The sequence below is a fragment of the Micromesistius poutassou genome (genome assembly GCF_964030765.1).
Source record: "Micromesistius poutassou genome assembly, chromosome: 6".
Lineage (NCBI taxonomy): Eukaryota > Metazoa > Chordata > Actinopteri > Gadiformes > Gadidae > Micromesistius > Micromesistius poutassou.
In genome coordinates, this window is record NC_140276.1 from 2970418 (window position 1) to 2995968 (window position 25551).

Sequence of the window (25551 nt, forward strand, 5' to 3'; positions counted from 1 at the left end):
TGTTGTAGCCAGGGGCCTGCTGGTGCACGTAGCCGCTGGGCCGCTGCTGCATCTGCCGCAGGGGGTCCACGGCGGCCGGGTTGGCGCCGGGGTGCGCGCCCTGGAAGTTCTGGTTCCCGTAGGCGGCGGGGACGATGCCGCCGCCGCCGCCACCGCCGCCTCCGCCGCCGCCGCCACCACCACCGGCCTGGGAGGGGTGCTGCTGCAGGCCCATGTGGGAGGCGTATGAGGTGTAGCCCTGCGATATGTTCTGGAGGGATGAGACACAGGGAGGGGAGTGGGCAGGGGGGGGGGGGGGCGGTCAGTGCCGACTCAGGAGTAGGTGGTTTGTAGTGCTCACGGCTGATTGATAGACAGGGGGGGGGGGGTGGTGGTGGGGGGGGGCGTTTGTCACCTGGGCGGGCTGCATGGGAGTGTAGGGCTGGTTGGGCGTCATCTGTCTCATCTGCTGACCCATCATGCTCTGGTTCTGGAGAAAACAGGAGTTAGAAGGAGGAGCACACACACACGGGACACGCTGGCAAGCACTCACCTGCATCATCTCCTGTCCTCCCCGGGGAAGCAAGAGACTTCTACCTCCACACAAACCTCACCCCGTTTTAAATACAGGCTTTGAAGGACGCCAGATCCACACTTCACATCTCAAAAGTGTCAACAAAGTGTAAAAAGCTCATTGCTATCTTTACGCACTTCTTATTATCATGTGAATATATCTTTGGGATTTTGTTACGACCATAGTTTATTCTACTTGATTTATTGTATGCACTGTGGTCATTCCAATTGTCATTCTTACTGTTACTTGGGTTATGTATTCTCTTGTAGACTACCTGAATCTAAGCGTTCTCTAACAAACATCATTGTATCCAGCTCGACAGCTCCCCCTTTTGGTCAAGTCTACACAGTGCAGACCGACTCACCAGTCTGACCTGTAGCTGCTGTCTCAGGATCTGGCCCTGGGGCATGGCGGGCTGGGGCTTGTAGCCCATGGGGTACTGCTTCTCCAGGCCCATCATCATGCTGCCCGGGATGCTGGGCATCATGCCCGGGTAGCTGGGCCGTGCGGGCATCATCTTGTTCATCTGGGTGTTGCGGGCCGGGCGGTACGGTGACTCCAACCCGGGACCTCCTGGGAAGAGACATCGTATATTTAAAATAAAGTAACTTTGATGAATGAATGAATTTTAAATGAATCACAAGGCATTTTACTGCCAGGTAAGCTTTGACAATATTTGGTCATGGTGTGCTTATGCTATAAAGAAAAGACAAAACAACAGATTAACCTCAGCTCTGTGGTCAAATATTCCTTCCCCCCCCCCCCCCAAAAAAAAACAACAACTTAAACCTTGTTCAATGACCCTCAACCTTACTTTCATAATAATTATCGCTAAATTCATCAATATCAGTAAAATCCTAATGGAAAATAACATCATAAAACATAGATCCCCAGAAGATTCCCAAACACTTTGTAACATTTGGATTTACGACCAAAATTTAAATGAGTCCCCCGGTCCCAAGCTAGTGGCCATCAGCCGCCCATCATGACACGTGTGCTGCTGTTGGGAGCGGACCTGGCGGCAGAGGCTGGTTCTGGGCGTAGATGCCGATGGGCTGCTGCCCGTAGCCCATCCTGGCGTACGGGTGGTTCTGCTGGCCCATCATCAGGTCGGGCTGCATGCCCGGCCCGTAGGGAACCCCGCTGGGTGTGCGGCTCACAAAGTCCTGGATCGGGGACGGAAACAAATCAAAAACCACACATAAAAAAATAAATAAAAATAAAATAAAAGTAGGACAATCAGCAGGACAGTTGTTTGGCCCCATCTGCAAACTTCAGGGTTCAGAACCTAATGTGCACAAGGTGCCTGTAGGTATCTTTGAGCAAGTTTAACCTCAATATCATTACCTGTGAGTGGCTTTGAACAGGTGTATTTATATATATATATATATATATATATATATATATATATATATATATATATATATATATATATATATATATATATATAGGTCATTCCAATTTGTGTTCCTACTCTTTTTTGTATACTTGATTTGCATTTGCATTGGTTTTTCGCTGCACTAACACCAGTATTTCCCTTTGAAATTAACAAAGTGTTATCTTAACTTATAGAAGCATCCGTAAAAATGACCTAACACACTCAAGCGTTCCCCCATCCTAGGATTAGTCTTCCAAAAAAACAACAACAACCCTTCCCGGGAGTCAAACGTTAAAAAAACACGACCAATGCCAAAAAACAAAAACTGTGCTGGTTCTGTAATGTCTCGGTACTGGGTCAGCTGCCTCTCCCCCCCACCCCCCCAAACCCCCAACCCCCCACCACCACCCACCTCGGTCTTGGTCGCCTGCGTCTTCTTCTTCTTGTTGGTCTTCTTCTTGCTGGACTCCAGCGGCGCGCTGGCCACGTTCTTCTCCGGCTTGGCCGCCTCCGCCATCTTCTTCTCGGGCTCCTGGGAGAGGGGCGTGGGCGGCTCCTCCTCCTCGGGTGGCAGCGGCAGCGGCTCCAGGTAGTAGCTGCGGGGCTTGGGCTTCAGGTGCGTGTGGTACAGCAGGAAGCGCTGCTGCTCCTCCAGCCGGGAGACCTTGCGGTCCACGCGCACCGTGCCGAACCAGCCCCAGGAGAGCGGCGCCGAGTGCTTCAGGCCCTCGAACACGTCCCACGGGGAGATCTTCTGCTTGGTGGACACTTGGAGGCCCTGGAGGGAGGGATTGGGGCGAAGGTGGTGGGGGGGGGGGGGATGGGGGGATAGGGGGATGGGGGAAGGATGGGGTTAGAGAGTCGGTGTAGGTACCGAGGTTTTAGTAGTTTCGGGTTTTTCATTTAGTTCACTTGATTTTTTTTTTCATTTTGACTTTTCATTTCCATTTTAATAATTTTTAATTTTTTTAAAAAATTTTCAAAGCGGGTAGTTTGACTTTTTTTTGTAATATTTTTTTTTGTAAAGGGGCGAGATCCAAAAAATAGTAAAAAAATGAATTTACTCAGAACATGTGAACGGTCCTCCACAAAAGACAATTTGACAAAGACACGGAATTTGCTCATACAGAGGAAATTGGCAGGCGGTGGAAACTCAAAAACACATTCTCACATCGCATCCCAAATAATCGCTCCTTAAATCACTCCTACAGTCCCGTAAATGTATTTAAAATTAAATCTTGTGCGTGTGTGTAGGCCTTTTGAAAACATTCATCCATCGACAGAAGCTTGGGGTCATGGAAACGCACTGGGGGGCGTGCAGCAGCAGCAGGCTCTGAAACGCACAGAATCCCTCCACCACCATCTGTGGTGGAGCGCTCTGAGGAAGAGTCCTACCTCCTTCTCGAAGCCGGCGATCTTGTTGCCCTTGGTGTCGATTAGCGAGCCCTGGGGCTCGCAGGTGATGACGTCCCGGGTCTGCTTGGGGAGAGGCAGCAGCTGGCGGACCTTCTCCAGACTCTCAGACTGCCTGTCTCCCAGCTCTTTCTGTGGTGTGGCGAGGAGAGGAAAGCAGCAGGGGGGGGGGTGGGAAGAAGGCGGTGTTAGAAATAGAAAATACCAGGTTCAATTGTCATATTTAAGCCACTTCGGTTTAGGCTGTAATGTTCTAACTCGCTCAGTGTGCTATTCTGGTTGGATTTTTTTTTGAGTAGGGCTTTTCCGTTGTGCAAGTTAACAATTGTGAACTGGTGGAAACTGTGACTCAGTGGCAAGCATTTATAACATTTGGAATGATTAAATGCTCTCTAAATATAGAGACAACCAAAAAGTCAAGTCCAAGTTAACAAAGCCCTGCATGCACTAGTGAATGAATCAGCTTATTTTTTTTGTTGATTCATAAAAATAAAAAAAACTCTTGTTGTGTTTGGAAGCTTGTGCGATTGTCTATTTTTCTTGTGGAGCACAGCTCCATATCTTCCAGTGGCACACATGCGAGCAGAGCAGGCCCAGCGTGTGGCGCCCCCGCTGGGACTCTCACCCGGAGCTTCTTCACCAGGTTCATGTAGGCCCTCTTGTTCTCCTCCATGCTGCCCTGGGAGATGCTGGACATGTCCGCCGCCAGCGTGCCGTTGATGAGCACGCTGAGCATGTCCAGCACCGTGGTGAACAGCTCGCTGCGGCAAAAGAGACACATAAAAGTCAGTAACCGTTTGAGGGGGGGGGGGGGGGGGGGGGCTAGCGGTGTTCAGGGTGCTGGGGCTGGTTGGTAGATGACCTTTGGGCCTCCTGGAGCTATGAGCCTGACCCCCAACACCTCTTGAACGACATGCTTTTAAAATGCACCTCAAGACACTTTGGATGAGAGGGACTATGTCCTAAACCAAATAGTGATGGTAGTATCAGATATTCAGGAACTCACTCGACTCAGATACAGCTCTGTATCAGGAACACATCAATTAAAGCCAGAATATATACAAATACCTTGGTCTAGTGTTCAACACATTTCCTAAAAAAAACCCTACCCCAACATCAATCTTTTTTTTTACCCCAGTTAAAGCTTTGAAATCCCCACGCATGGAGGCAGGACATTGTCATCATCATTCCATCATCCAATGGGAAGTCCCGCGTAGACCTGACTCACTTGTTGGACTGCATGTCCACCGTGCCACTGCTGATGATGTCCAGGAGGAGCACTGCCCACTCGGTGGTCTGCTGGGTGCTCCTCTGCACCGTGTCGAACATCCCGCCCACCTGCCCAGCGGAGACACGCCATTGGTCGATCTCGTTCACACTCAACGGTTCACACTCAACGTTCACCTCCCATGCGCCCCCTCATAATAAGCAGTGGCGATGGATTGCCGGAAATCTATAGTTAAAAGTTTAGATGTGGAGGTGCTTTTTTTTTTAGTTAGGGTCGTTCAACTCCCTACTAGTACAGTGCCAGGTAGTACTCTATACTTTACTGTCAGCAGCATATTCGTTTTACACATCAGCTGTTGGTCGGGACAGAAAGGGTAGAGAACTTAACATTTGTAGTGAAAGGAAACGGCTATGTTCGGTCTACGTGTTCACCAGTTGCTGATTGTCAAACTCTCAGATGATGTATCGTTATTGCCTCGTATACCGTATACCAGTGGAGGCTTCTCCAGTGAGGAAAATCCTCCTTAACATTGAGAATAAAAAGTGTAGATTTCCCAGACTACTGTAATGAATTAATGCCCTTAAATATGATTACTTTAATGCCTTTGTATATGTAATGTTCGTTTGGGTAAAGGGATATTAGCACCCCCTATCGACCTATTGAATATTACTTCGGGGAGGACGTTCCTCCCTCAGCCTCCATCGACTCCCATTCATTTCTCGGCAACTACTGGCGGCCGGTGGATAACATGGGGGTCAATGGGAGAGAGGAGGAAAGTCCTCCTCTGAGTGGGTGGGACTAGCTAAGGGATCTGAATCGCGTCAACGTCTATTCACGAATAGGCTGGAGCCCTGGCTGCACTATGAACCAATAAGCAGGAGCCCTGGCTGTGGAGCAGCCCGGAGGGAGGGTTTATCCCCTCAAGTCTCTAGGCTACGAGAACCAACACACCCGCTCGTATGCCTCGTTTCCACCGAGCGGTGCGCTACTGTTCGTTGCGGTACAGTGCGGTTCGGTTCGCTTATATTGGCGCTTCCACTGCCAAAAGTCCTCCGAAATAAAACGCACTGAGTCTACCTGTTTTTCGGTACTCCACCGTTGGGTTACCAAGCCGTCTGAAAGGGTCGGGTGGCGAAAACATGGAGTTGCATTCGCCGTTATTCTGAAATCACTTCATCAGCCGCCACTGTCTGCAATACGTCCGCAATCCCTTGTAGTTGTGTAGAACTACCACTACCTAGCCTCGGGAACCAAACTAATCTCGCGGGCTCGTGTTCCATTTGCTCTGCAGGTAAGGTCTGGCTCCCCTCCCATACAAAACGATGTCTGCCCGGTACGTGATAGACCGTTTATCTAATATGAGCCGGGCTAAATACGATGTCGGTGCAGAGGATGGCCACAGGGGCATTCTCAGCCACAACAAAGATGGCTACCGCTGATGTTGTTTTGCAATTCATCTGGCGCTGCCAGGCTCGCACTACTACATCTGCGGCAGCCATCTTTGTTGTTGTTGAAAATGTCTCCAGGGAGCTCCTCTGCACAGACTTCGAATTTAATGCATATTCCGCCTCATTTTCTTTTAAACTTTTGTGAACGGTCGGTGTATCTCTTCCTTCGCGGAAACTCTTTCTGCACGGGAGGTGGAGCCAGACCTTGGCGGCGGAGCACACGGACCACGAGCTCCACGAGGTTCGTCCGGTCTCCCGAGGCGGCACACCACCGCCACGGCTACGGCTACGGCTAACCAACGTACCAGGTTGAGCCGCAGCTTGAGGGCCTCGTGCATCATCTGCTTGGCCTTGCAGTCGTCCTGGTACTGGTCCTCGCGCCAGTTGGTGACGATCTGCTGAACCTGGCTGTAGAGGGAGGTGAGCAGGCCCTCGCGCTGCTCGTCCTGCCCCTTCAGGCAGGTCAGCACCAGGGACAGGAAGGGCTGCTGGCTCAGCAGCGACATGCTGGGGGGGGGGGAGAGAGACCGGGCCAGGGTTGCAGTCAGTTCAATTGAGTTATTGCGCAGGTTCACTTTTTGTCACGTGTAATGTTACAAAAGGTGACATATTGTTCCGCCAGGTGTGAGTGTGATTAGCCGTGACAAGCCGTTTTGAAAATCTGCAATCTTCTGACATCACAAGTGGGCGGGTCCACCTAGATGTGTGCTGGATAGATCGGTCTGCCAGCCGACCCAGTGGACTGTAGCAAACGTTGCTCATCTATCCGGACACGGCCACTTGTGATGCCAAAGAGGCAGATTTTCAAATACATTATACCTGGTGGTATAATATGACGCCTTTAAATTAGGATGAGGGTTCCACGGTGATGGTGTTGACCTCAGGGGGTTCCATTGCGTGTGTGTGCATATATATATATATATTTATTTATAAAACGGGTGGCTTAAATCAAGCGATCTGATTGGTTCCCAACTGTTGTATATTGAGCGTATACACACAGCTATGACGCCCGTTCAGTTTACAGAGTTCAGTATCACTCCGCGCCTAACTTGAACTGTTGTTTATTTATATATAAAAGCAATAGCATAGTTCACTGAAGCCTAAAAACATGTTGATTGCTGGAGAGGGTGGAAATGTTGTAAAGCAATAGGCACACGGTGAGTGAACTCCATAGTAGGCTAAATTGCCGGCGAACCAAGCTACCATCTCTAGCCTTCTCTCTGAAGGACACTACAGTGTGTTGCATAGCAACCGCCGTACACTTTGCCGGCAGCCAGGAGGGACTACTTTTTTGTATTTGTTAAAAAAAAAAAGCTTTTCCGACTTTCTAGCTTTTTCAAAATTGAGGGTGTCTATGACTTTCATTTCGCAGCTAAGGGGGTCGCCGTCCCGACGCGCAGCGGAGGGACGGACAACGCCCCTTAACTGTGGTATAATGACCGTATACCACAGCCTGTCGTGATCTATTGCTTAAATATACAACACACTAGTGATCGGTGTGTTTGTATACAGGATAAGCCATGTCGTGCGATTGGGGTGTTTATAAACAGGATGAACCAAGGCGTGCGGTTGGACTGAGCGGACAGACCTCTTCTGTTTCTGCCGGTCCCTCTCCTTGCGCGAGGAGGAGCCCAGATGCTGGCCCTTCTCCAGCTCGTCCCCGGCCGCCTTCAGCACGTGGCCCTGCACCGAGGTGTGCAGCTTGGCTATGAGGGGGGCCACCAACCACACCCCTGACCGCTCCGAGGAGCTGGGGGGGGGGGGGGGGGGGGAAACAAGGCAGAAGATGTTAGTTCGAGAATGTTTACCATTTGTTTTTTCCTCACCTTATACCTTTTCTCCTTCTTCCCCACTGGTGTGTATATGCAGGATGTCCCGAGGCTAGGGATTGATTGTTTGTATACAGGAGGATCTCTCCCACTGCTGTGTATACCATCACTATGGCTCACAGTAAACGCACCGAACGAACGGCATAGTGTGGTTTGCTACTAGGCCCGTTTGGGCGCTGCCGATTGCTGGATTGTACACGGTTAACATTAGCATGGAATGATAAAAATCCCTTTTCTCTAAATATTGAGGACCGAGCAGCAGCAGCAGCAACAGGTTCAGAGTTCAGCAGAGACTCCAAACAGGCGGAGGACGCCCAGGCCCACCTGAGGATGGGCTTCATCTTGCTGTTGCTGCTGTTGTTGTCGGAGGAGGGGTTGCCGTCGCCGTTCCCCGAGGGGTACATGGAGTTCATCTCGGCAGACTTCTGGAACACCTCGATGGTCGCCTTGGCGATGTTCTCGAGCAGAGAGTGGAGCTCCTGGTTTTTTAAAAGGTTAAGGGGGAGGAAGGCATTGAATATCTCAGTTGTTTGAGGAGGAGCAATCGGAGCACTAAGCAAAAACCCCTTAGTGATTCCACTTTTAGACAGGAGGTAGAGGTGAAGACGCTCACGCTGTTGGTGCTCTGTTTGATCATCAGCTGCAGCTCCAGGGACGACTGCCTCATGGTCCACTGGTCCATGTTCTGTAGAGGAGGACGGAAAGAAAGAACTGTTCAGTTCCACCCGGTGCCAATAGGTGGCAGTGTCGGTTTATACAACGGGCCCCTGCAGGATGAGGATGAGGAGGTGGGGAACTTGAGTGTGGTTGTGGGCAAGTGTATGACGAGGATAAGGATGGGAGGGGGGGGGACTAGAGGGTGGGTGTGTCCACCTGCAGAATGAGGATAAGGAGGAGAGAAGGGGGGGGGGGGGGGACTGGAGGGTGGGTGTGTCCACCTGCAGAATGAGGATAAGGAGGGGGGGGGGGAGGGTGCTATAGGGTGTGTGTGTCCACCTGCAGGAGGAGGATGGGGAGGAGAGGGGGGGGGGGAGGGTGCTATAGGGTGTGTGTGTGTGTCCACCTGCAGGAGGAGGATGGGGAGGGGAGGGGGGGGTGGGGGGGAGGACTAGAGGGTGGGTGTGGCCACCTGCAGAATGAGGATAAGGAGGAGAGGGGGGGGGGGTGCTATAGGGTGTGTGCGTCCACCTGCATGAGGAGGATAATGAGGGCGGGGGGGACGACTATAGGGTGTGTGTGTGCGTCCACCTGCAGGATTGAGGATAATGAGGGCAGGGGGGGGGGGGGGGACTATAGGGTGTGTGTGTGTGTCCACCTGCAGGATGAGGATAATGAGGGCAGGAGGGGGGGGGACTATAGGGTGTGTGTGTACGTCCACCTGCAGGATGAGGATAATGAGGGCGGGGACTATAGGGTGGGTGTGTGTGTGTGTGCACGCGCGCGTCCACCTGCAGGATGCGCGTGATCCGCTGCCGCTGGGGGTTGTCCCCGTCGTCGCTGTCCAGCTGGCGGTGGGGGTAGCAGATGAGCTGCAGCAGCCGCTGGGCTTGGATGTTGACCAGCACCGGGTCCTGCAGGGCGCTGCTGTCCTCCGACAGGGACTTCAGACAGCGCTCCCCCACCCACTCCTGCAGGGGGGGGGGCGAGCCACGGGGGGTTATTAAAGTCAGCAACAGCAAAGCGGCACGCCACGCATGATACGGCGAGACACCGGGGGGGGGGGGGGGTGGGGGTGGCGGGACGGAAGGAGTCAGCGTCCCATTGTGGGAGGCCGTCCGTCGTGCCGCGACGGGGGATTATTATAACAGTTGAAATTGAAATCGAACGAACCCCCTATTCCCGGAATAGAAGCCCCCGCACTGTTGTGCGTGACAGCGAAGCCGTAGCATGAGCGCAATGTAAAAGGCATGTTCATTATTCAGTCGCGTTCGTCATGCAGAGCGGCCGTTGCTGCTGCTGCTGCTGCTGGCTGCCGATGAGACAAACCAAGTCAGCAGTAGGGGTCGCCTTCTCCCCCTGGAACGGCACGGGGACACGCTTAAACAACACTTTCTAACAGAAAAGCATTCGCATGTCCCCTGGGAACAAAAAAAAGGCCACATTCAGCCATCTGCTATTCTGGCAACCGCTCTGGCGGTGCCCGTCTCTACGACCGATAACTGACATCTGCCGGCGAGAAAGAACTGAAAAAACAAAATGACACTATGGATGCAGTTTTGGCACCCGAAAATATAAGTGAGTCAATGTTAAAAGATAACGTGGTCCATTTAAATCAAGATTTATTCTGATTTTATGGCTGGTTGACTATGGTGTCCTCGTTTTTTCATTGAGGAACATATTCCACTAGTGCAAGATGTGCCTGTTCGCAAAATACAGCACAGAGTGCATAACTGACACATTTAGAGATTGGCCAGATATGATGCGAATTTAACAGCATGATAGTCAAAGCGGATCATCTTCAAAAGGTTAAACGTGACAAAACTACACCTATTTTCAGACGTCCTTGTGCACTGCCCAAAATCAAGACAGGAGGAGCAGCGGCAGACCTGTTTGAAAACCTACTCAAACATCTTCACACACAAACCTGATTCACACAACAACGTTGTTCATTTGGCACTCAAGCTTAACAAAAAAAAAAAAAAAAAAAAAAAATAAAATCTTAATTTACACGTACCTGCTGGCAGATGCTCTTCAGCACATACTTTGCGTACACATCCAGACTGGCCGTTTCTATGGAGACGCTGCGGCCTCCCGATAGGTCGTCGTGGCCCGCGGGGTGCGAGAGGCCCGAGCCTCTCAGCTCTGCGTCGCCTGAATTAAACATGGAGAAGAAGAAGAAGAAGTCACTTTTCTGCACCGGGTGATGAATGTATTCATGGGGTAAAAAACCTGGAGGCCTTTTTACACACGCTTGATCAGAGTGGAGAAGGTGGAAAAGGAGTGACTTCCCAAAGATAATCCTACACTAGAATGAACCGTGTGGTTTCTGCATATCTGCCTGCACGAGTGAGAGTGGGACTTACTAAATCCATGTTAGAACGCAAGCTGACATTAAAGATTTTGTTATGTCATTCTCTCCCTTTTTCAAAATTTGCTGTCGCAAGACTGGTACATTTCCGACGTGACCTTTTCGGCTGCGTGTCACCGGTACAGCCCCAGAGTGCTTATCAGTGTCTGCAGGAATGAAAGGAACGTCTCTTACCCAACATAAAGACAGCTTTGAGGACGGCGAACACGGCGCCCACCACGATGCTGTTCTGAGACGCAGCAAGCAGATGGCGATCGCAGGACGACCGGATACCAACGGGGGATTTTTCTGTAGGGGGGGGGAAGAAAGAAAAACCCAGAAACAACAGATCATTGTATGGGTAAAAAAAAAAAAATGGAATCATTCATTGAATGTGAGAAACGACAGGGGCTTCCAGAACAGACGGCCAGAGGCAAGGGAAGTAATGGAGGTTTGGACAGGGGGGGGGGAAGGGGGGGGGGGAAGGGGGAGGGGGTAGGTGATGGGGGTGGTTGTACCTGACTTGGCCCCGTCTTGGGGGACGGGGTTGCGCTGGGGGGTCTTGAAGAGGTGTAGGAGGATGCGGCAGGTGAGCCTGGCTCCTGGTTCAGAGTCCTGCTCACTGCAAGCTGGGGAGACGAGGAGAGAGTACACAGGTGATGTTATGGTCCCAAGAACCAACACTAACATGATGTCACCCACGTCGAGACATCTCAATTTGGGGGGGGGGGGGGGGGGGGGGGGTGTGAGGGGAAGGGATAGAGTACACAGGTGAGGTAATGGTCCCAAAAACCCAACACATGACATGATGTCTCCCAAGTCTAGGCGTCATCATGTGTTATGGTCCCTAGACCCAACCCATGAGGTATCTCAAGTAGAGACGTCTGAATCTGAAAGGGGGGCAGAGAGTACACAGGTGAGGTAATGGTCCCAAGGCCCAACGCATGACATGATGTCTCCCCGGTGGAGACGTCTAAATTTAAACAGTGTCCTAGATCGTCTCCCGAAGTTTGAAAAAGGAAAGTGCCATTTTCCTAGAGAACATGTGAAAGAGAGTGTGAGAGAGCGAGGGGCCACGGAACAAAGTGTTTGCGAGCGGTATAAGGCCGGGGTTGGCATGGCATTAGAGTCTCGACAGTGAATCGCTGTTTGTCTCCAAGCTGGGAGCGAACACGGCAGTGGGGGCGAGAGAGGGAGAGCGAGAAAGAGGGAAAAGGTGGCAGGGGCACAAAGCAAACACGGACTTGATGGACCCAGATCAAACGAACCATGTTTACTGCTCTCAGGGAGAGAGCGCAAGAGAGGGACAGAGAGAGAGAGAGAGAGAGGGAGCTAATACATTTATACAGCACGAATGTCCAGCCTTTTAGAAGGCCCCAGTGACCGGCTGCTATATGCTATAAATCCATTTAGAACTGGGGCCCATGGCTTTGAGCTCTTAGATATAGATCCTTTGAAATGACCTGGCACCGAAAAAAAGTGCTGGCACAGGCTTATCTTGTGGGTTTTTCAAGAGACACAAAAAATATACACACAACTAAAGAATGCCGAATTAAGACATGACTGGTTGAGATTTCAAGAGCGGACAAAATGAGTCACGGCACACTGGGGAGAGGGCTAAGAGAGGGCTGGTGCGACTTGGTCGCGTCGCGTCCTCTTTGGTCCTCCGTCATCGGGGGGGGAACGTACCTGCGTTGAGGAGGGAGGGGATGGCCACGCAGCGCACCAGGTCCTCCAGGAGCAGACACTGTCTGGCGATCAGGATGGCCACGAAGGTGGCCAGGGAGTCGTGGAAGGACAGGTCGCTGACCTGGGGAACGAGAACAAGTTGATTAAAGCTGGGGTAGGTTAATAATTGGATGTTCGGATGGTGACACATCACTGCCCTAGGGAACAATTAGTATTTATTAAAGCTGGGATAGGCAAGTTATTGGATGCATGGCGGGCTTCCCTGCTTTTGGTCGGATACTATCAAGGTCTGGCTTACTCTGGGTGGTTTCTTCAAATTGCCCGCCCTGGCGTTAAGAGTGCAAGGGCAGTAAGGGGCAGGTTAGTCTAGGCGTATCAAGGGTGTTTGAGTCTCAAAAGGTTCAGGGATGGAATACCAGTGTCCACAGGCCTTTTGTAAGATGCATCAAACCTATCTGCTCCTTAATGGCAAGCATTTAAATGCAGTCTGCCAAATGACTAAATCGTAGTGCGAGTCTATGGTATTGGTAATATAATCGTGGAGAAAACTACTACTATGGGTAGAGACTCTTAGAAATGAGTACTGAGCCCGAATATGAATTCACCTTTTCTAGTAAATGATTAATATACTTTAATATTTGAAAAAGATCCTGCTTGGAATTATGTATTCATGGCAGGCTATTACAAATGAAATGATAGTTTAACAAAATCTTATCAAGGATTTTGCCCATTTTCAAATCCCTCCTCATTTATTTTCTCTTGCATTTAACTCTGTATAAGTTTTATTATTGTCCGTGTCCTTTTTTTGTGCTTTAAATTGTTTTTACACTATTTGTGTTTTTATAACTAGATAGTTGATTTGTACAGCACTTTGGTCAACTGTTGTTGTTTTAAAGGGCTCTAAAAATAAACTTGACTTGACTTTAAATAAAGTTTTTAAAATATTACCCACGGCATGCACCAAATAGTTCTGTTGTGAAATAGCAGGAAGTGGTAGTGGTAGTAGTAGTAGTGGTAGTGGTAGTAGTAGTGGTAGTAGTAGTAGTAGGCACGTATGGTCTAAACACACAAACACACACACACACTCACATCTACGTTACACAGCAGGTCGTTGAAGCCACAGTTGCCGTTGTTGGACGAGCAGCACAGGGCCTTGAGGATGCCCAGCCACTCTGCACTGAGCGAGCGGCAGTACGCCGTCAGCTCGGCACACAGGATCCCGATGTCGTTCACCCTGGAGACACAGCAGAGCACCAGAGGTTCAGAGTGACCCCCCCGCGGAACCGAGGGCAGGAGAAACAAGAGCACCCGTGGACCAGAGGGGTAGAAAACGCTGTTTGTTGGTCTTTCACCGCCACCAACAACCGTTTGAGTGAGACGCGAACCGCGTACTACTGAAGTGGACGTTAGTGCAGACAGACACACCACTCTCCGGCGAGCTCTTTCAGCAGCATGGTGTTCTGCTCCCCTTTCTGGGAGATTGACACCGCCAACAATGACATCAATGGACCGAATCCCACAGCCTCTCCGTCTATTCTAGTCCGACACAACACGACTCTGATCGATGATTGTATTACAAGAAGAGCGCGTTCACAAAAGAAGAACTCAGTTGAAATAGTCGCGCTGTACAGACACCAGCAGCCGGCAGAATAGAAAGTGGGCTGCTTCCAACACAGTTGTTTCCACCGCGATGCATGGCACATCACCACGCTACTCAAAACTGCGGCCCCCCCACTGCGGCGACAAGAACACAACAGGACAACCTTGTCCACCAACCGGACACATCGGGGGCTCGGCGTGAACGTTTTCAACGCACCTCTCGGGGTCCCGGTGGTCCACGCACACGTCCATGAGCACGTTGCACACGAAGCTGTAGCGGTTGGGCGGGCTGTCGTTGAGCAGCTTGCCCACCATGGAGTGGTTGAAGTTGTGGGCCGAGGGGTTGGAGATGGCCTCCATCATGAACACCGGGTCCCACAGCATGTTGGAGTCCGACGGGTCGATGTTGCAGTAGATGGAGTTCTTCACCTTGGAGCAGAACTCGCTGGGCGTCGAATTGGGAAAAGGTGATGAAAGGTTAAGGGTTAGGAATATTATAGAAATCGGGGGCAAAAGAATGATAAAATAAAATAATGGCATTGCGATGTTCAACCCTGCGCTCTTCAGGAATGAAAGAACATTCGTCCGATACTGAATAGAAGAAAAAAGGAAAAGAAACTCCTATGTCAACTATAGGAACAGGGCAGTGATAAAATAGATTTAGAATAACTAATAACAGGGAAATGGAGAGGAACGGATGAGGTTTATAGCCCAATATATTCAGCCTCTCAAAGTATCTGCAGGAAATATGACACTTAAAACGAAATTACACATCTGCAACTAATGAAAACACGGAACTAAAAGCACCACCTTACACTGGCAAATATAAAGACATTACTTATTTCCGCCCAAAGGCAATCTAATGTTGAATATCGCTACGAAAAAATATATTGCTCTTTATAGATCCTACTACAACGATGTCAAAGCTCAGATGCACAGCTGCTATACATGGGCCTCTAGCTACGGGACCACCAGAGGCAGCCTGTTCTAGGGATGTGAATAACTCAAATTTTTCATGGTCGAATAGTCAGTGGGTGGTATGAACGAATAATCGATTATTCGATGTGTGCAGATATTCACAAAGGCAGCCATGGATCATCGGCAAGAGATCACTTAATATCTTAAACGCAAAAAAAAAAAAACTTTAACAGTGATCAGTGTTTGTGTTGTATGCATATATATTAATATTTATGCTTGTGTATATTGTTTTTCTGTACATGATTAATAATAATAAAAAAAACAAATAGTGCTACAGAACCAACATTAGTTCCGTCCGTTAATTCTTGTTTATTTGGATTGGGGAAAAAACGTTAACGGTCCAAATGTTAAAAATCGGCTTTGACCCTCGGGAACGAATAATGGAATAATGGAACATTCTGACCCGGCCCCAGCCCTGTTCACCTGAAGATCTCTCCGAACTTGCTCTTGAGGTGGCTGCAGGAGGTGTACAGGTCGTACAGGTAGGCCAGGATGCAGCGCTCTGCTGAGGAGCAGTCAGCGGGGTTCACGCCGGACTTCACCGCGATGCGCAGCCTGACGACACGTTGACACAGTCACACACACACACACACACACACACACACACACACACACACACACACACACACACACACACACACACACACACACACACACACACACACACACACACACACACACACACACACACACACACACACACACACACACACACACGATCCGTTAAGCAGCTCACAAACCACACATCATCATCTTAGAAAGCGAAAGCTCCGTTCAGAAATATTTTCATTTAAAGCGTCGTGTTCAAATTTTCCTTCCCGTACCCCGAATGCAATACGACTTCACTGAACAAGGGCTGAAAGTAAGTTCTGTATTAGGAGAATGTTTACTTACAGCGCAAGCCATAAAGCCCTTCACAAGTTTAAAAAAACATTTCCCATAATGCAGCTTTAGTTAATTAATAGTCAATGATTTAATTCCCAGACTTGCCCATGAGCAGCGTGTGCATTAGGAGAACGCTAACTCCCATCCAGCTCTAATGACCACACTCTTTCACAAGTCATACATTAAAAAAAAAAAATGTTCCCCTTTGCACGGCTTGCTTTAATTCGTGGCTGGTATTCCATCTCAGACGTACCCGTCAAAGACCTGCGCCGTCTGCTCCGGGTTGAGGATAAGGCAGGAGTGGTACCGCCGCAGCACGGCCACGATGCACAGACACAGCCCGGTGGTGTAGCTCCCCACCAGGGTGGAGGACTTGAGCAGCAGCTCGGCCTCCACCAGGCTCAGTTCGTTCAGTAGCTGGGGGAGTGGTGGACGTCAGGTCAGGGGAAGACACACGAAAACACAACGGTAGTTTCTGTGTTGGTGGGACTTAGACGACTTCAAACCACTCATTTTATTAGCCATAGGTTTTTAGATTGGATAGATAAACATGTCAGTGTTCATGAGATGGTGACCGAGGCGTTGAGCTTACAAAACAATGTTGAGTTTGCGTTATTTTTGAAACGCAGTGGATGGAAAGTGAAATGACTGTTCCAGGCGGACCGCAGTAGTTTTAACAGTAGTTCACCAAAGAGTGGCAAATCTTTTCCAATCCACTTTAAAAACATTTAATATTGCACAAAAATATTTGAAAAGCAGAAAATAAATATAAGATTTAAGTCTGTGGCAGTTGCAGATAAAAACAAAATCATTGGCCACGCGTCACCATGAAATGGCGGTTTCCAAAAAAAAAAAAAATCCAATAGTAGACCGCTCCTACCTGAATGGCAAAGTCTATGAGACCGCTGATGTTGAGCGAGTATTCCATGAGGTCGAAGATGAACTGTATGTGTTGCACCAGGGGCAGATGATAAGACATCCCTAAGGCAAAGCTGGTAATCTGTTCCAGCACATTCCTGGACACCTGTGTACAACACAGAAGGCATTAAGAATGTCAACAACGGATTATAGACCATGGATATATCTGCAGAAGGAAACAACAACAACAACTACAACTTCACCTGTTTTGGGAGGAACGAACGGCTACACAAAGCAATGAATAATTATTGAAATGATTTCCCTCTCGACAAAATGCCCGCTTATCTCTAAACTTGCTCAACAAGCGTGACTGCAGTGGTGGCGGTAATTGTCTGAGTCTTTATGGATTCACCATTTCAGAGCAGAGAAGGTCCTCTCAGGGAAAAGTGTGCTGGGCACACAAGCGCTTAAGGATTGCTTTGCCAATCAATCAAGACAAACATTTACGATATTGCTGCCATGCAACTTATCCATTGCATCGGTTTCCCCCCCCTTCAACGTTGTTTGACGAGTCTAACCCTCTGGAGAGCGGCAAACTATCCATAACCAAGGTCCTGAACTGTCTGTAAGCAGCGCTAATTACCCAGAAGAGCAGGGTTAGCTCAGGGCCGCACTGCATCCAGTAAACCCTCCAAATGTCCCGGCAGCCTCTTGTTATGCTAATAGTGAGCTTCGTTCCGGGCATTCCGACGCCAAGAGCACTTCACATTTACGACAAAGTAATTTTCCACAATTTTCTTTACACGTCATTAGAAGCAGTCATACATCCCCCCCCCGCCCCCGAACCACCTTCCCTGAGTGTACACGGGGGAGGGCGACGTGAGATAAATAGGTGTGCTGGAGGAATCGTTCGGGAGAAAAAAAGAAAAGAAAAAAGAGAGGTACAGCCAATTCAGAACATTACGGCACTAAATAACCACAGCATTCGAACCGCGCCGCACACAACACTAATTTACATCGGAACGCCGTTGAATTTCAAATGAGTCCCTCTGACTCATTTGCCGTAGTCCCCCAGGAGCTACGGCGCTGGCACAAGGCGACAGCTAGTAAACTACTAACACCGTTAACTACCGATCAGCCACTTCCAAGGTACTCGAGAGGTTAATGAGGGGGTTGGGGGGGGGGGGGTGAGAAGGACGTGAGGGCGGGGGGACTGACCTGAGAGGTGACCTGGTGCTGATCAAAGTGGGACAGCTGCTGGAATTTGGAGAAAATGTCTTCGGCAGTGGGAAAGGCCTCTGGCTTGCTCCTCTTCCTCTTCTGTCCCTCCTCCCCTCCTGGGGAGACAAAAGAAAGAAAGAAAGAAAGAAAGAAAGAAAGAAAGAAAGAAAGAAAGAAAGAAAGAGAATTAATAACCAGAACTCCCACCCACCCCCTCCCCACAAACAAATCGTCTGGCCGTGAAAACCTGCGAGTCAATGGTCCTTTGGTGGCATTTCTATTAAGTCGGAGGGCTGCACTGTGAGGAGGGTCTTAACAATAGGGAATATGACCCCCCCCCCCCCCCCCCCACCCGCCCGCCGCACCCAAAGCCTCCCCAAAAAAAGCTGAAGAGCATTGGATCGCTGCCGTGTCACTTGCTGCTCAAGGGACACAATAGCAGCTTGATCCGAAGTACTTGGAACTATGCACCATCATAAAGTCACACGGGGAACATAGACACAATCATTGATGGAGATGACATCAGCATCAGCATCATAAGTAGGGTCGGGTATCGTTTTAAATATTTAGATTCCTGTAAACCGATGCCGGTTCCTAAACGGTTCCGAAATCAATACTTTTTTCTTTTTTTATAGAAATGCCATGCCAACACTGATTCTTTGAAAAGGTACCAGTTCCTAACAGTGCCAGAACCAATATGGCACCTTCTTTAAAATAAAGACCAAACAACTGATTCAATTGTTGAAATTCTTCCATTTTTAATGGAAACTTATTTGGTAAGACATGAGCAACTTAGGCTTTGCGAAAAAGTATAGACCTATTTAAACAAATAAAATTGGCACTGTAGGTTATAAAAAAAAATAGTCTCTTTGTTTGTTTCATACACTGCTTTGGTGTGAAGCACTTTCTGCTTAGTGGTACCTTGGCAAACATAGTGTGCTGTTACTGTGATGTAGTGATCTTGGGCCAGGCTGGTCCACCCATCACATGTAATTGCGGCCTTTTTTACTAGTGCTGCTAACTCAGTAAGTATATTGTGTTGGGAACGTTACTTTAAAAAAAGTAATTAGTTATAGTTACTCACTACTTGTAACTGAGTTAGTAACTGAATTACTTTATTATAAAAGTAACTAGTTACCAGGGAAAGTAACTATTTGCGTTACTGTAAAAAAAAAAAAAAAAAAGTTGCTATATGTCAATGGATTTGAAGTAGTGCTTATATCTCCACCTTCATCGGATTGCTCTGGACTCGCCATCTCTGCTGCTTCTTCAAATATGTTTGGTGTGTGTGTGTGGTGCGTGTGGCCTGGCTTGTGTGTAAAAACACTGGCTCCGATTGGCTACCATGAAACATGACTCTGCCTTAGCCAATCATAATCGCTTATCTCGTTGTTAACCCACCCGGTCTCCTCACTAGCAGTTTGTGTATGGAGCCAGGGGTGCGTTCGGATTACGCAGTTTATTCAATCAATTCATAGTAACGCACCACATTTAACGTTCAGTAACGATAACGGCGTTGTAACGACGGAAACAGTAATTAGTTAGATTACCCCGTTACTGAAAAAATAACGGCGTTACCTAACGCCGTTCTTTTAAATGGCGGTATTCCAAACACTAAGTGTTTCATAAAATTTGAGGTATTTCCCCCCCAGCACTTACATTTGCTGCTCACTTTGTCATTTTTTGTTTTAGTAAAGTAAAGCGAGAGCGTTTTACTTTGGACATGTTGGCTGCAGCTGGGCAGCAGGAGAGGAAAGTGCTCTGCAATTTTTCCGACCACAAGAGGGCGAGAGGATTGTTGCGGCACCGAAACGAGGCACCGAAAGAAATGTAGTCATTCGGTCCGGGTAGAACCGACCATGTTGCCACCGGTACCACTCAGTACCCGGTACCCAACCCTAATCATAAGCATGCCCTGCCCAAAACAAACAAAACAAGAACGCTTATTTGGCTAACCAATAACCCCAAGCTAACCCAATTCCCACGAAGCTACAAATGAAAGTGAAAACAATAATAACAATACCAACAACAACCTTGAATAGCGTGTGAAACGCAAAGGCCAGGAGCTGCTCACCCGTCTCCGCTGTGCTCTTGCGGTTGAGCACCTTCAGGATGTCCTTGGTGATCTTCTTGATGGCGTGACGTGCCTCGTCCCGCTGCTTGCCCACGCCGTACAGCACCACGAGCCGCTGGTTGCACTCGTGGCTGGCACTCTCCTCCTGTGGTGGAGGAGTCCCCGGAGAGCCCGCAGATCAGCCCAGTTAGACGACATGTTTATTCTGGGCGTCGGCATGACGCAACGCGTTAAGGGATAAATATATAGATGTAGATGGATGTATACTTTATTGATCCCCAGGGGAAATTCAAAGTCACAGTAGCTTGAACGCGCTTGAAGGAGTACTCGTGTTATAAAGATATTAGGGCTATGAGTTCACACGCCGAGAGATGGGGTGAGAACATCTTTTGACGGCGGATCGCTCCTCGAAATGTTTAATTTAAAATGTACTGAGTTATGCTCATTAAACTCAGATTCCTCCCTGTACCTCACGCTCCCGGCAGACCTCAATATGGCAGCGGACGCCACGAGCAGAGAAGTTTAAACCCACCTGGGGAATGGGGAAGTGGGTGGCATACTGAATGTGCCGGGGCTGCTCGTACACCTGGGGGAAGGCCGGGTCCATGCCCTTGTCCTTCACCCCGGCCTTGCTGTCCTGCTCCGGGACGGGCTTCTCGGGGGACGGGCTCCCCTTGGACTCGCAGTGCATCGTGGGAGAGAACATCTGATAGAGAGAGCCGGGAAAAAAAAAGGACGATTACGAGAAGAAGGACGTGAGAAGAAGCGAACCACAGGGAGGTTCTGCGAGAAGCCACCGATGCGTCTTTTACAGGCTGCTCCGGCTTGATGAAACACAGTAAGCGGCCGTGTAAAAATACGGCTCACACACACACACACACAGACACACAACTGTCTAACACTATGGCACACACCTCGTCGAAATTAGCACTGGAGTTGTGGTCAACCTCCATCGACTCCGACAGCCCGGTGTCCTGTGGAGAGAACGAGAACATGACTAAGACCGAAGCAACGTCGCTTCTTTGAACCCACGCATGGATGACTCATCCCCATCGACACCCCCCCCCCTCCTCCTCCTCCTCCCCCCCGCCGCCCAAACACAACCCCCCCGGGAAAGACGTGCCTCCATCTTGACGCCGACGCCGGCATCCTGCTCCTTGCGCTCCGACTCGTCTCCGTGGTCGTCGCTGGGGGAGCGCGGGCGGGGCAGGTGGGCGTCGGAGGCCAGGTCGCCGCGGGAGATGAGCGTGCACATGTAGATGTTGTGGGAGAAGACGTCGTGCCGGATCTGCTCGCAGAAGAGGAGCACCAGGTTGGAGAACTCCACCCGCTCGCTCTCGTTGGCCGGCTCGGCTGGAGGGGGGGGGGGGGGGGGGGGAAACGCAGGAGAAGGTTGGTTCATGTTCTGAGCCGATATTCACAGGCGGTTTGTGTATTAGCTCACTCTGCAGCGGGGGGGGCTCTCAAAGTGGCAAACCTTAGCTATTTTGTTTGTGGTACCTTGAGGATGTAGGTTGCCCTTTTTGAAGGATAAATGCTAAAGAATGTTGGACAGGACACAGTTTAAGGGCCCATCTGCTTATAGTTTATAAGCCGGACATGACAACGCTGAAGGAATTGTGCGCTGCAAATGTCCAGATGAAGAACCGTGGAAAATAAACAGCAGTGCTTGTGTTTCATTACTCATCACATTTGTTTTGGGGGAATAACCGGAAACTTTTAGAAAAGCGTCTTTTTTTTTCTTCTTCTTTATCTGACTAGACTAGACGATCGACTTCACATCAAATACTGCGGGGAATTTAACACGGGACACAACAATCTTAGATCGGCTGAATGAATCAATAGAAATGTTCCACATATAAAACACGCTTGCCACTCAGCCTGCTAGGGGGAAAAGCAATAACCAACTGAAGCGAGTAGAAAGAGACGGCTGGGAGGGGGGGGGGGGAAAGCGGGACGAAACGACGGTGAGGGGACGCAGAAGAAGCGGGGACTCACTCAGGGTGGGGGCCTGGGTGTCCAGGAACTGCAGCAGAACATCCTGGAAGACGGGCAGCGTGGCGGCCGACAGGGAGCCTGACGACACCGAGCCCTTCTCGTCCACCACCTCCGACTCTCCGCACCGCTGCGAAGGGACATCATCAAGCAGACACACGTTACACACACACAGCGTTAGCTATCGACGACCGTTTAGTATAGTGTTTATTATCCAAACCGACTTGCGAGTGAAGTGCAGATGCGTGTAATTAATGAGCAGGTAGGAGGGGGAGGCCGGCCGTGCCTCGAGGTAGGCTGTGGACATTGGGGATCGAACCCAGAACCTTACGGCAGGGAGGCCAACACACTCACTCACTCACTCACTAGGTTATGCTGCCTTCCAGATCAGGGCTTTTATTTTTAGCAACCAATGCATTGCAGACTTCACGAGGCCACGAGTACATCCAATTATAATAATCTGTCGTCGAGTTGTACTGTCTTATGTTCCACCGACTGCGGCTGGATATCTCCGTCTGCGGCCTCGGAGTTTTTATCCCTAATCAAACAGCGTAACGAGCAGTCGCTGCAGCTGCCTTTCGCAGGATATTCATGTCATCGTGGGAGAATCCCGGCGTGACGAACGCCGTACATGACTCCGGAGATAAGGAACGCGGCGGGGAGTGACTCGCTGGTCCCTGCGGCCCAGGCGAGTCACGATACAAAATGTGATCTCACTCTCGTAGCGTGAACTCGTAAAAGCGATAAGAATTGGAGCTGGCACGCAATCAGGGAGAGATAACGGAAGAAAAGGGTGGTTTTGCGGGCAGGGGGTTGGGTGAGACGTGCCGGAACACCGGCCGAGTCGGCGTGGGAATGGGAGCGGTGAGTCATCACCGTGGGGGTGGGGGGTCGGGGGGGGTCTCCTTACATTTACATTGAGGGCATTTAGTGGATGCTTTTATCCAAAGCGACTTACAGTGAGTACATGTGACATAAGAAAGACATAAACAATATATTGCTGTCGGTACCGTAAGGATGTTCATAGAACCAAACCACCATAGAACCACCAACAACGCACCGACAATCACTGCGTGAACCCCTTCCCAGTATTCAACATAGACAGCTTGGATGAGACGCTACATAACTACATAAAGTACTATAACCAAGTACGACGCACAATGAGCGGGTACATCAAGTGCCCGGACGTACAACACACAACAAGTAGGAGGGGGGGGGGAGAGGGACTTAAGACCTCTCTCCGCATACATAGCCAGCCCCGGTGCGGTCCCCTCACCTCCGCCTCGATCTCGGCCTGCCTCTTCTCCAGCAGCTTGGCCACCACCATGGCCCTGTGGCGGCCGGAGCGCTTGCAGCACACCGCCCACTCGCACAGCAGCGTGACCACCGCGTCGTCGTCGGGCGACATCTGGAACGCACGCACGCACGCACACGCACACACAGACAGTGTTATGACAGTAGGGTTTAGCCTGCTGTTAAGTCACGCCCCCAGCCCCGGGGTAATTAGGCACCGGCATGAAAGGGACAGAGAGACGGATGGGTTTTAGGCGTGCAGTTTCAGGAAGGTAATGTGTGGTTGGGTCTTGCTCGGGTGATTTAGGGGTTTAATTTCCCAGCTAAGATCACCCGTGTGAACGATGTATGACTAACGCACTCACGCTACTGGAAGAAGAGCGGATGCAATTTTTATATGATGATGATGATTTGACCTGAAAAAGGTGGTTTTGGGTTTTATCTTCAGGGACTATATGAGCAACGGCGAAACGGATATTGTTGAAATCGCCCCGATTATGAAATTCAGAGCGTGAGGTATTGTGAAAGATAGGGTAGAATGGACAATAATAAGAGTTGTAAAAGTCAACACCCAGAAGCAAGCTGTACTCTGGAACACATATTGTTGTCGGAGCTCTAAGCTAGTTGAAATACGCCATTCCTTATCACGCACTGTTTCTGACCTTTAATAAACCCCAGCTTCCATTTTACATTCGGCCTTGTCACATCTAATAGAAACCCCTTCAGGCAGAGCCGCCTCACCAATATGGAAGATAACAAAGCTGGAACGCAGGCACCACATCACTTAGGATGTGCCCACTTTAATTCTGCAATAATGCTTTTGCAGGTTTACTGACTGAATGCAAGTCAAATAATGGTGAAGAAAGTGTCCATTTGTTGCCTTTTGTATTCTAATAAGACATTTACCATTGAGTCATTACGGAGTTGCTTTCAACCCAAGGGGTTCACAGTGAATACAGATAAGCCCCAATCACATTATCCTGCGCCTACGCAAGCCCCTAGAAGAAACCCTTTTTGAGTTTTGTTTTTCAGGAATCACCTCGTGGCCTTCTTTGCTCTGACCCGAGCCGAAGATCCGGTTGTAGAGGGAGTCCAGCGAGTTGCTGAAGTCAGACTTCTCAAAGCTGTGGTTGTCCAGAACTTCCAGAGTGTGGAGAACCCTGCCGATGGTGAAGCCTACAGGGGGGAAAATCACACCGGGGCAAGTCAAAAAAACAACAAAAAAAACCATGCCCGGGCAAGTCACGGTTCAAATAAACACCAACTTCAAGCCAGGCGAGGAGGTCTGGTGGCTCGGCCGGGTGCGTTTGATGGTCTTACCTGCGGTCGTCTCCTGGCATTTGTCGAAGGACCACCTGAACTCCACCGCCTGGCCTCGCTCCTTGATTTGCTCCTCGATTTCTCGTACCTTTGCACGGACCTGAGGGAGGTGGAGGTTTGGCTTTATCTTCCGAGCTACGGCAACTCAGTGACGGCGACATGTTAGCCTCAATGTGGTTATGACTCTTAGAGAGAATACACAGTTGGTAGGTCTGGGTAATTATTCATGTCATGATGACACAATGCCGTTCAAAAGGCGATAATATTGAAGATACCACCGGTCGAAAACGAGACCCAGTTTCATTCGTCTACATAAATCACGACGAGAAGATATGGAAAATGGAAAACTAGTTGTAGACCGATAACATACAGTACATTTCCAAACACTATGATGTAATGACCATCAGTTAAACTGTTTAGAATGGCCTTTAGAATTCATGAGCATATCGGCATATTTATCGACCCATAATTACCCCGGTATAAAACAACCCATAATTACCGTGATAATACATTTTTCCCATAACAGATGGGTTGATATGTTTTCCTTTTTTAAAAGACTGGACTGAAATGCGTTGAACCAAACGGACAAGCAACACCAGCAGGCCTGGGGGTACCTGCTGTGTGAAGGCAGTGTTGGAGCCTGGCATGGGCAGATTGGAGGGGGCGATGGGGAGAAGGTCGAGAGGCGAGCCCGTTTTGTTCCTGCTGTCTGTTAAGGAGTAGTGCCACACCAGCGCACTGGGACAACACAGCACGATGCTCTGCACACACAAAACAGACAGA

At 49.6% G+C, this 25551-nt stretch overlaps 1 protein-coding gene across 3 annotated transcripts in view; it reads right to left on the reverse strand.

Annotated features, from left to right (window-relative positions):
- Nucleotides 1-25551, reverse strand: part of med12 (mediator complex subunit 12) — a 32534-nt gene that overhangs the window by 2806 nt on the left and 4177 nt on the right. For 2 of the 3 annotated variants that reach the window (XM_084469258.1, XM_084469256.1), the window contains exons 8-39: nt 25383-25529; nt 24769-24868; nt 24488-24624; nt 23432-23563; nt 22159-22285; nt 21284-21513; nt 21075-21134; nt 20693-20866; nt 20161-20305; nt 18084-18202; nt 16888-17031; nt 16261-16424; nt 15546-15677; nt 14362-14589; nt 13635-13779; nt 12546-12666; nt 11375-11485; nt 11052-11165; nt 10524-10660; nt 9298-9477; nt 8463-8534; nt 8174-8328; nt 7609-7770; nt 6326-6527; nt 4573-4682; nt 3970-4105; nt 3327-3476; nt 2344-2709; nt 1569-1719; nt 918-1126; nt 395-469; nt 1-250 (exon numbers count right to left, since the gene is read on the reverse strand). The exon at nt 1-250 is cut by the window's left edge and continues 16 nt beyond it. In XM_084469258.1, coding sequence (XP_084325384.1) covers nt 1-250; nt 395-469; nt 918-1126; nt 1569-1719; nt 2344-2709; nt 3327-3476; nt 3970-4105; nt 4573-4682; nt 6326-6527; nt 7609-7770; nt 8174-8328; nt 8463-8534; nt 9298-9477; nt 10524-10660; nt 11052-11165; nt 11375-11485; nt 12546-12666; nt 13635-13779; nt 14362-14589; nt 15546-15677; nt 16261-16424; nt 16888-17031; nt 18084-18202; nt 20161-20305; nt 20693-20866; nt 21075-21134; nt 21284-21513; nt 22159-22285; nt 23432-23563; nt 24488-24624; nt 24769-24868; nt 25383-25529 — 4885 coding nt within the window. The remainder of the gene's footprint in view (nt 251-394; nt 470-917; nt 1127-1568; nt 1720-2343; nt 2710-3326; nt 3477-3969; nt 4106-4572; nt 4683-6325; nt 6528-7608; nt 7771-8173; nt 8329-8462; nt 8535-9297; nt 9478-10523; nt 10661-11051; nt 11166-11374; nt 11486-12545; nt 12667-13634; nt 13780-14361; nt 14590-15545; nt 15678-16260; nt 16425-16887; nt 17032-18083; nt 18203-20160; nt 20306-20692; nt 20867-21074; nt 21135-21283; nt 21514-22158; nt 22286-23431; nt 23564-24487; nt 24625-24768; nt 24869-25382; nt 25530-25551) is intronic. The other variant, XM_084469257.1, reaches the window with a different exon arrangement.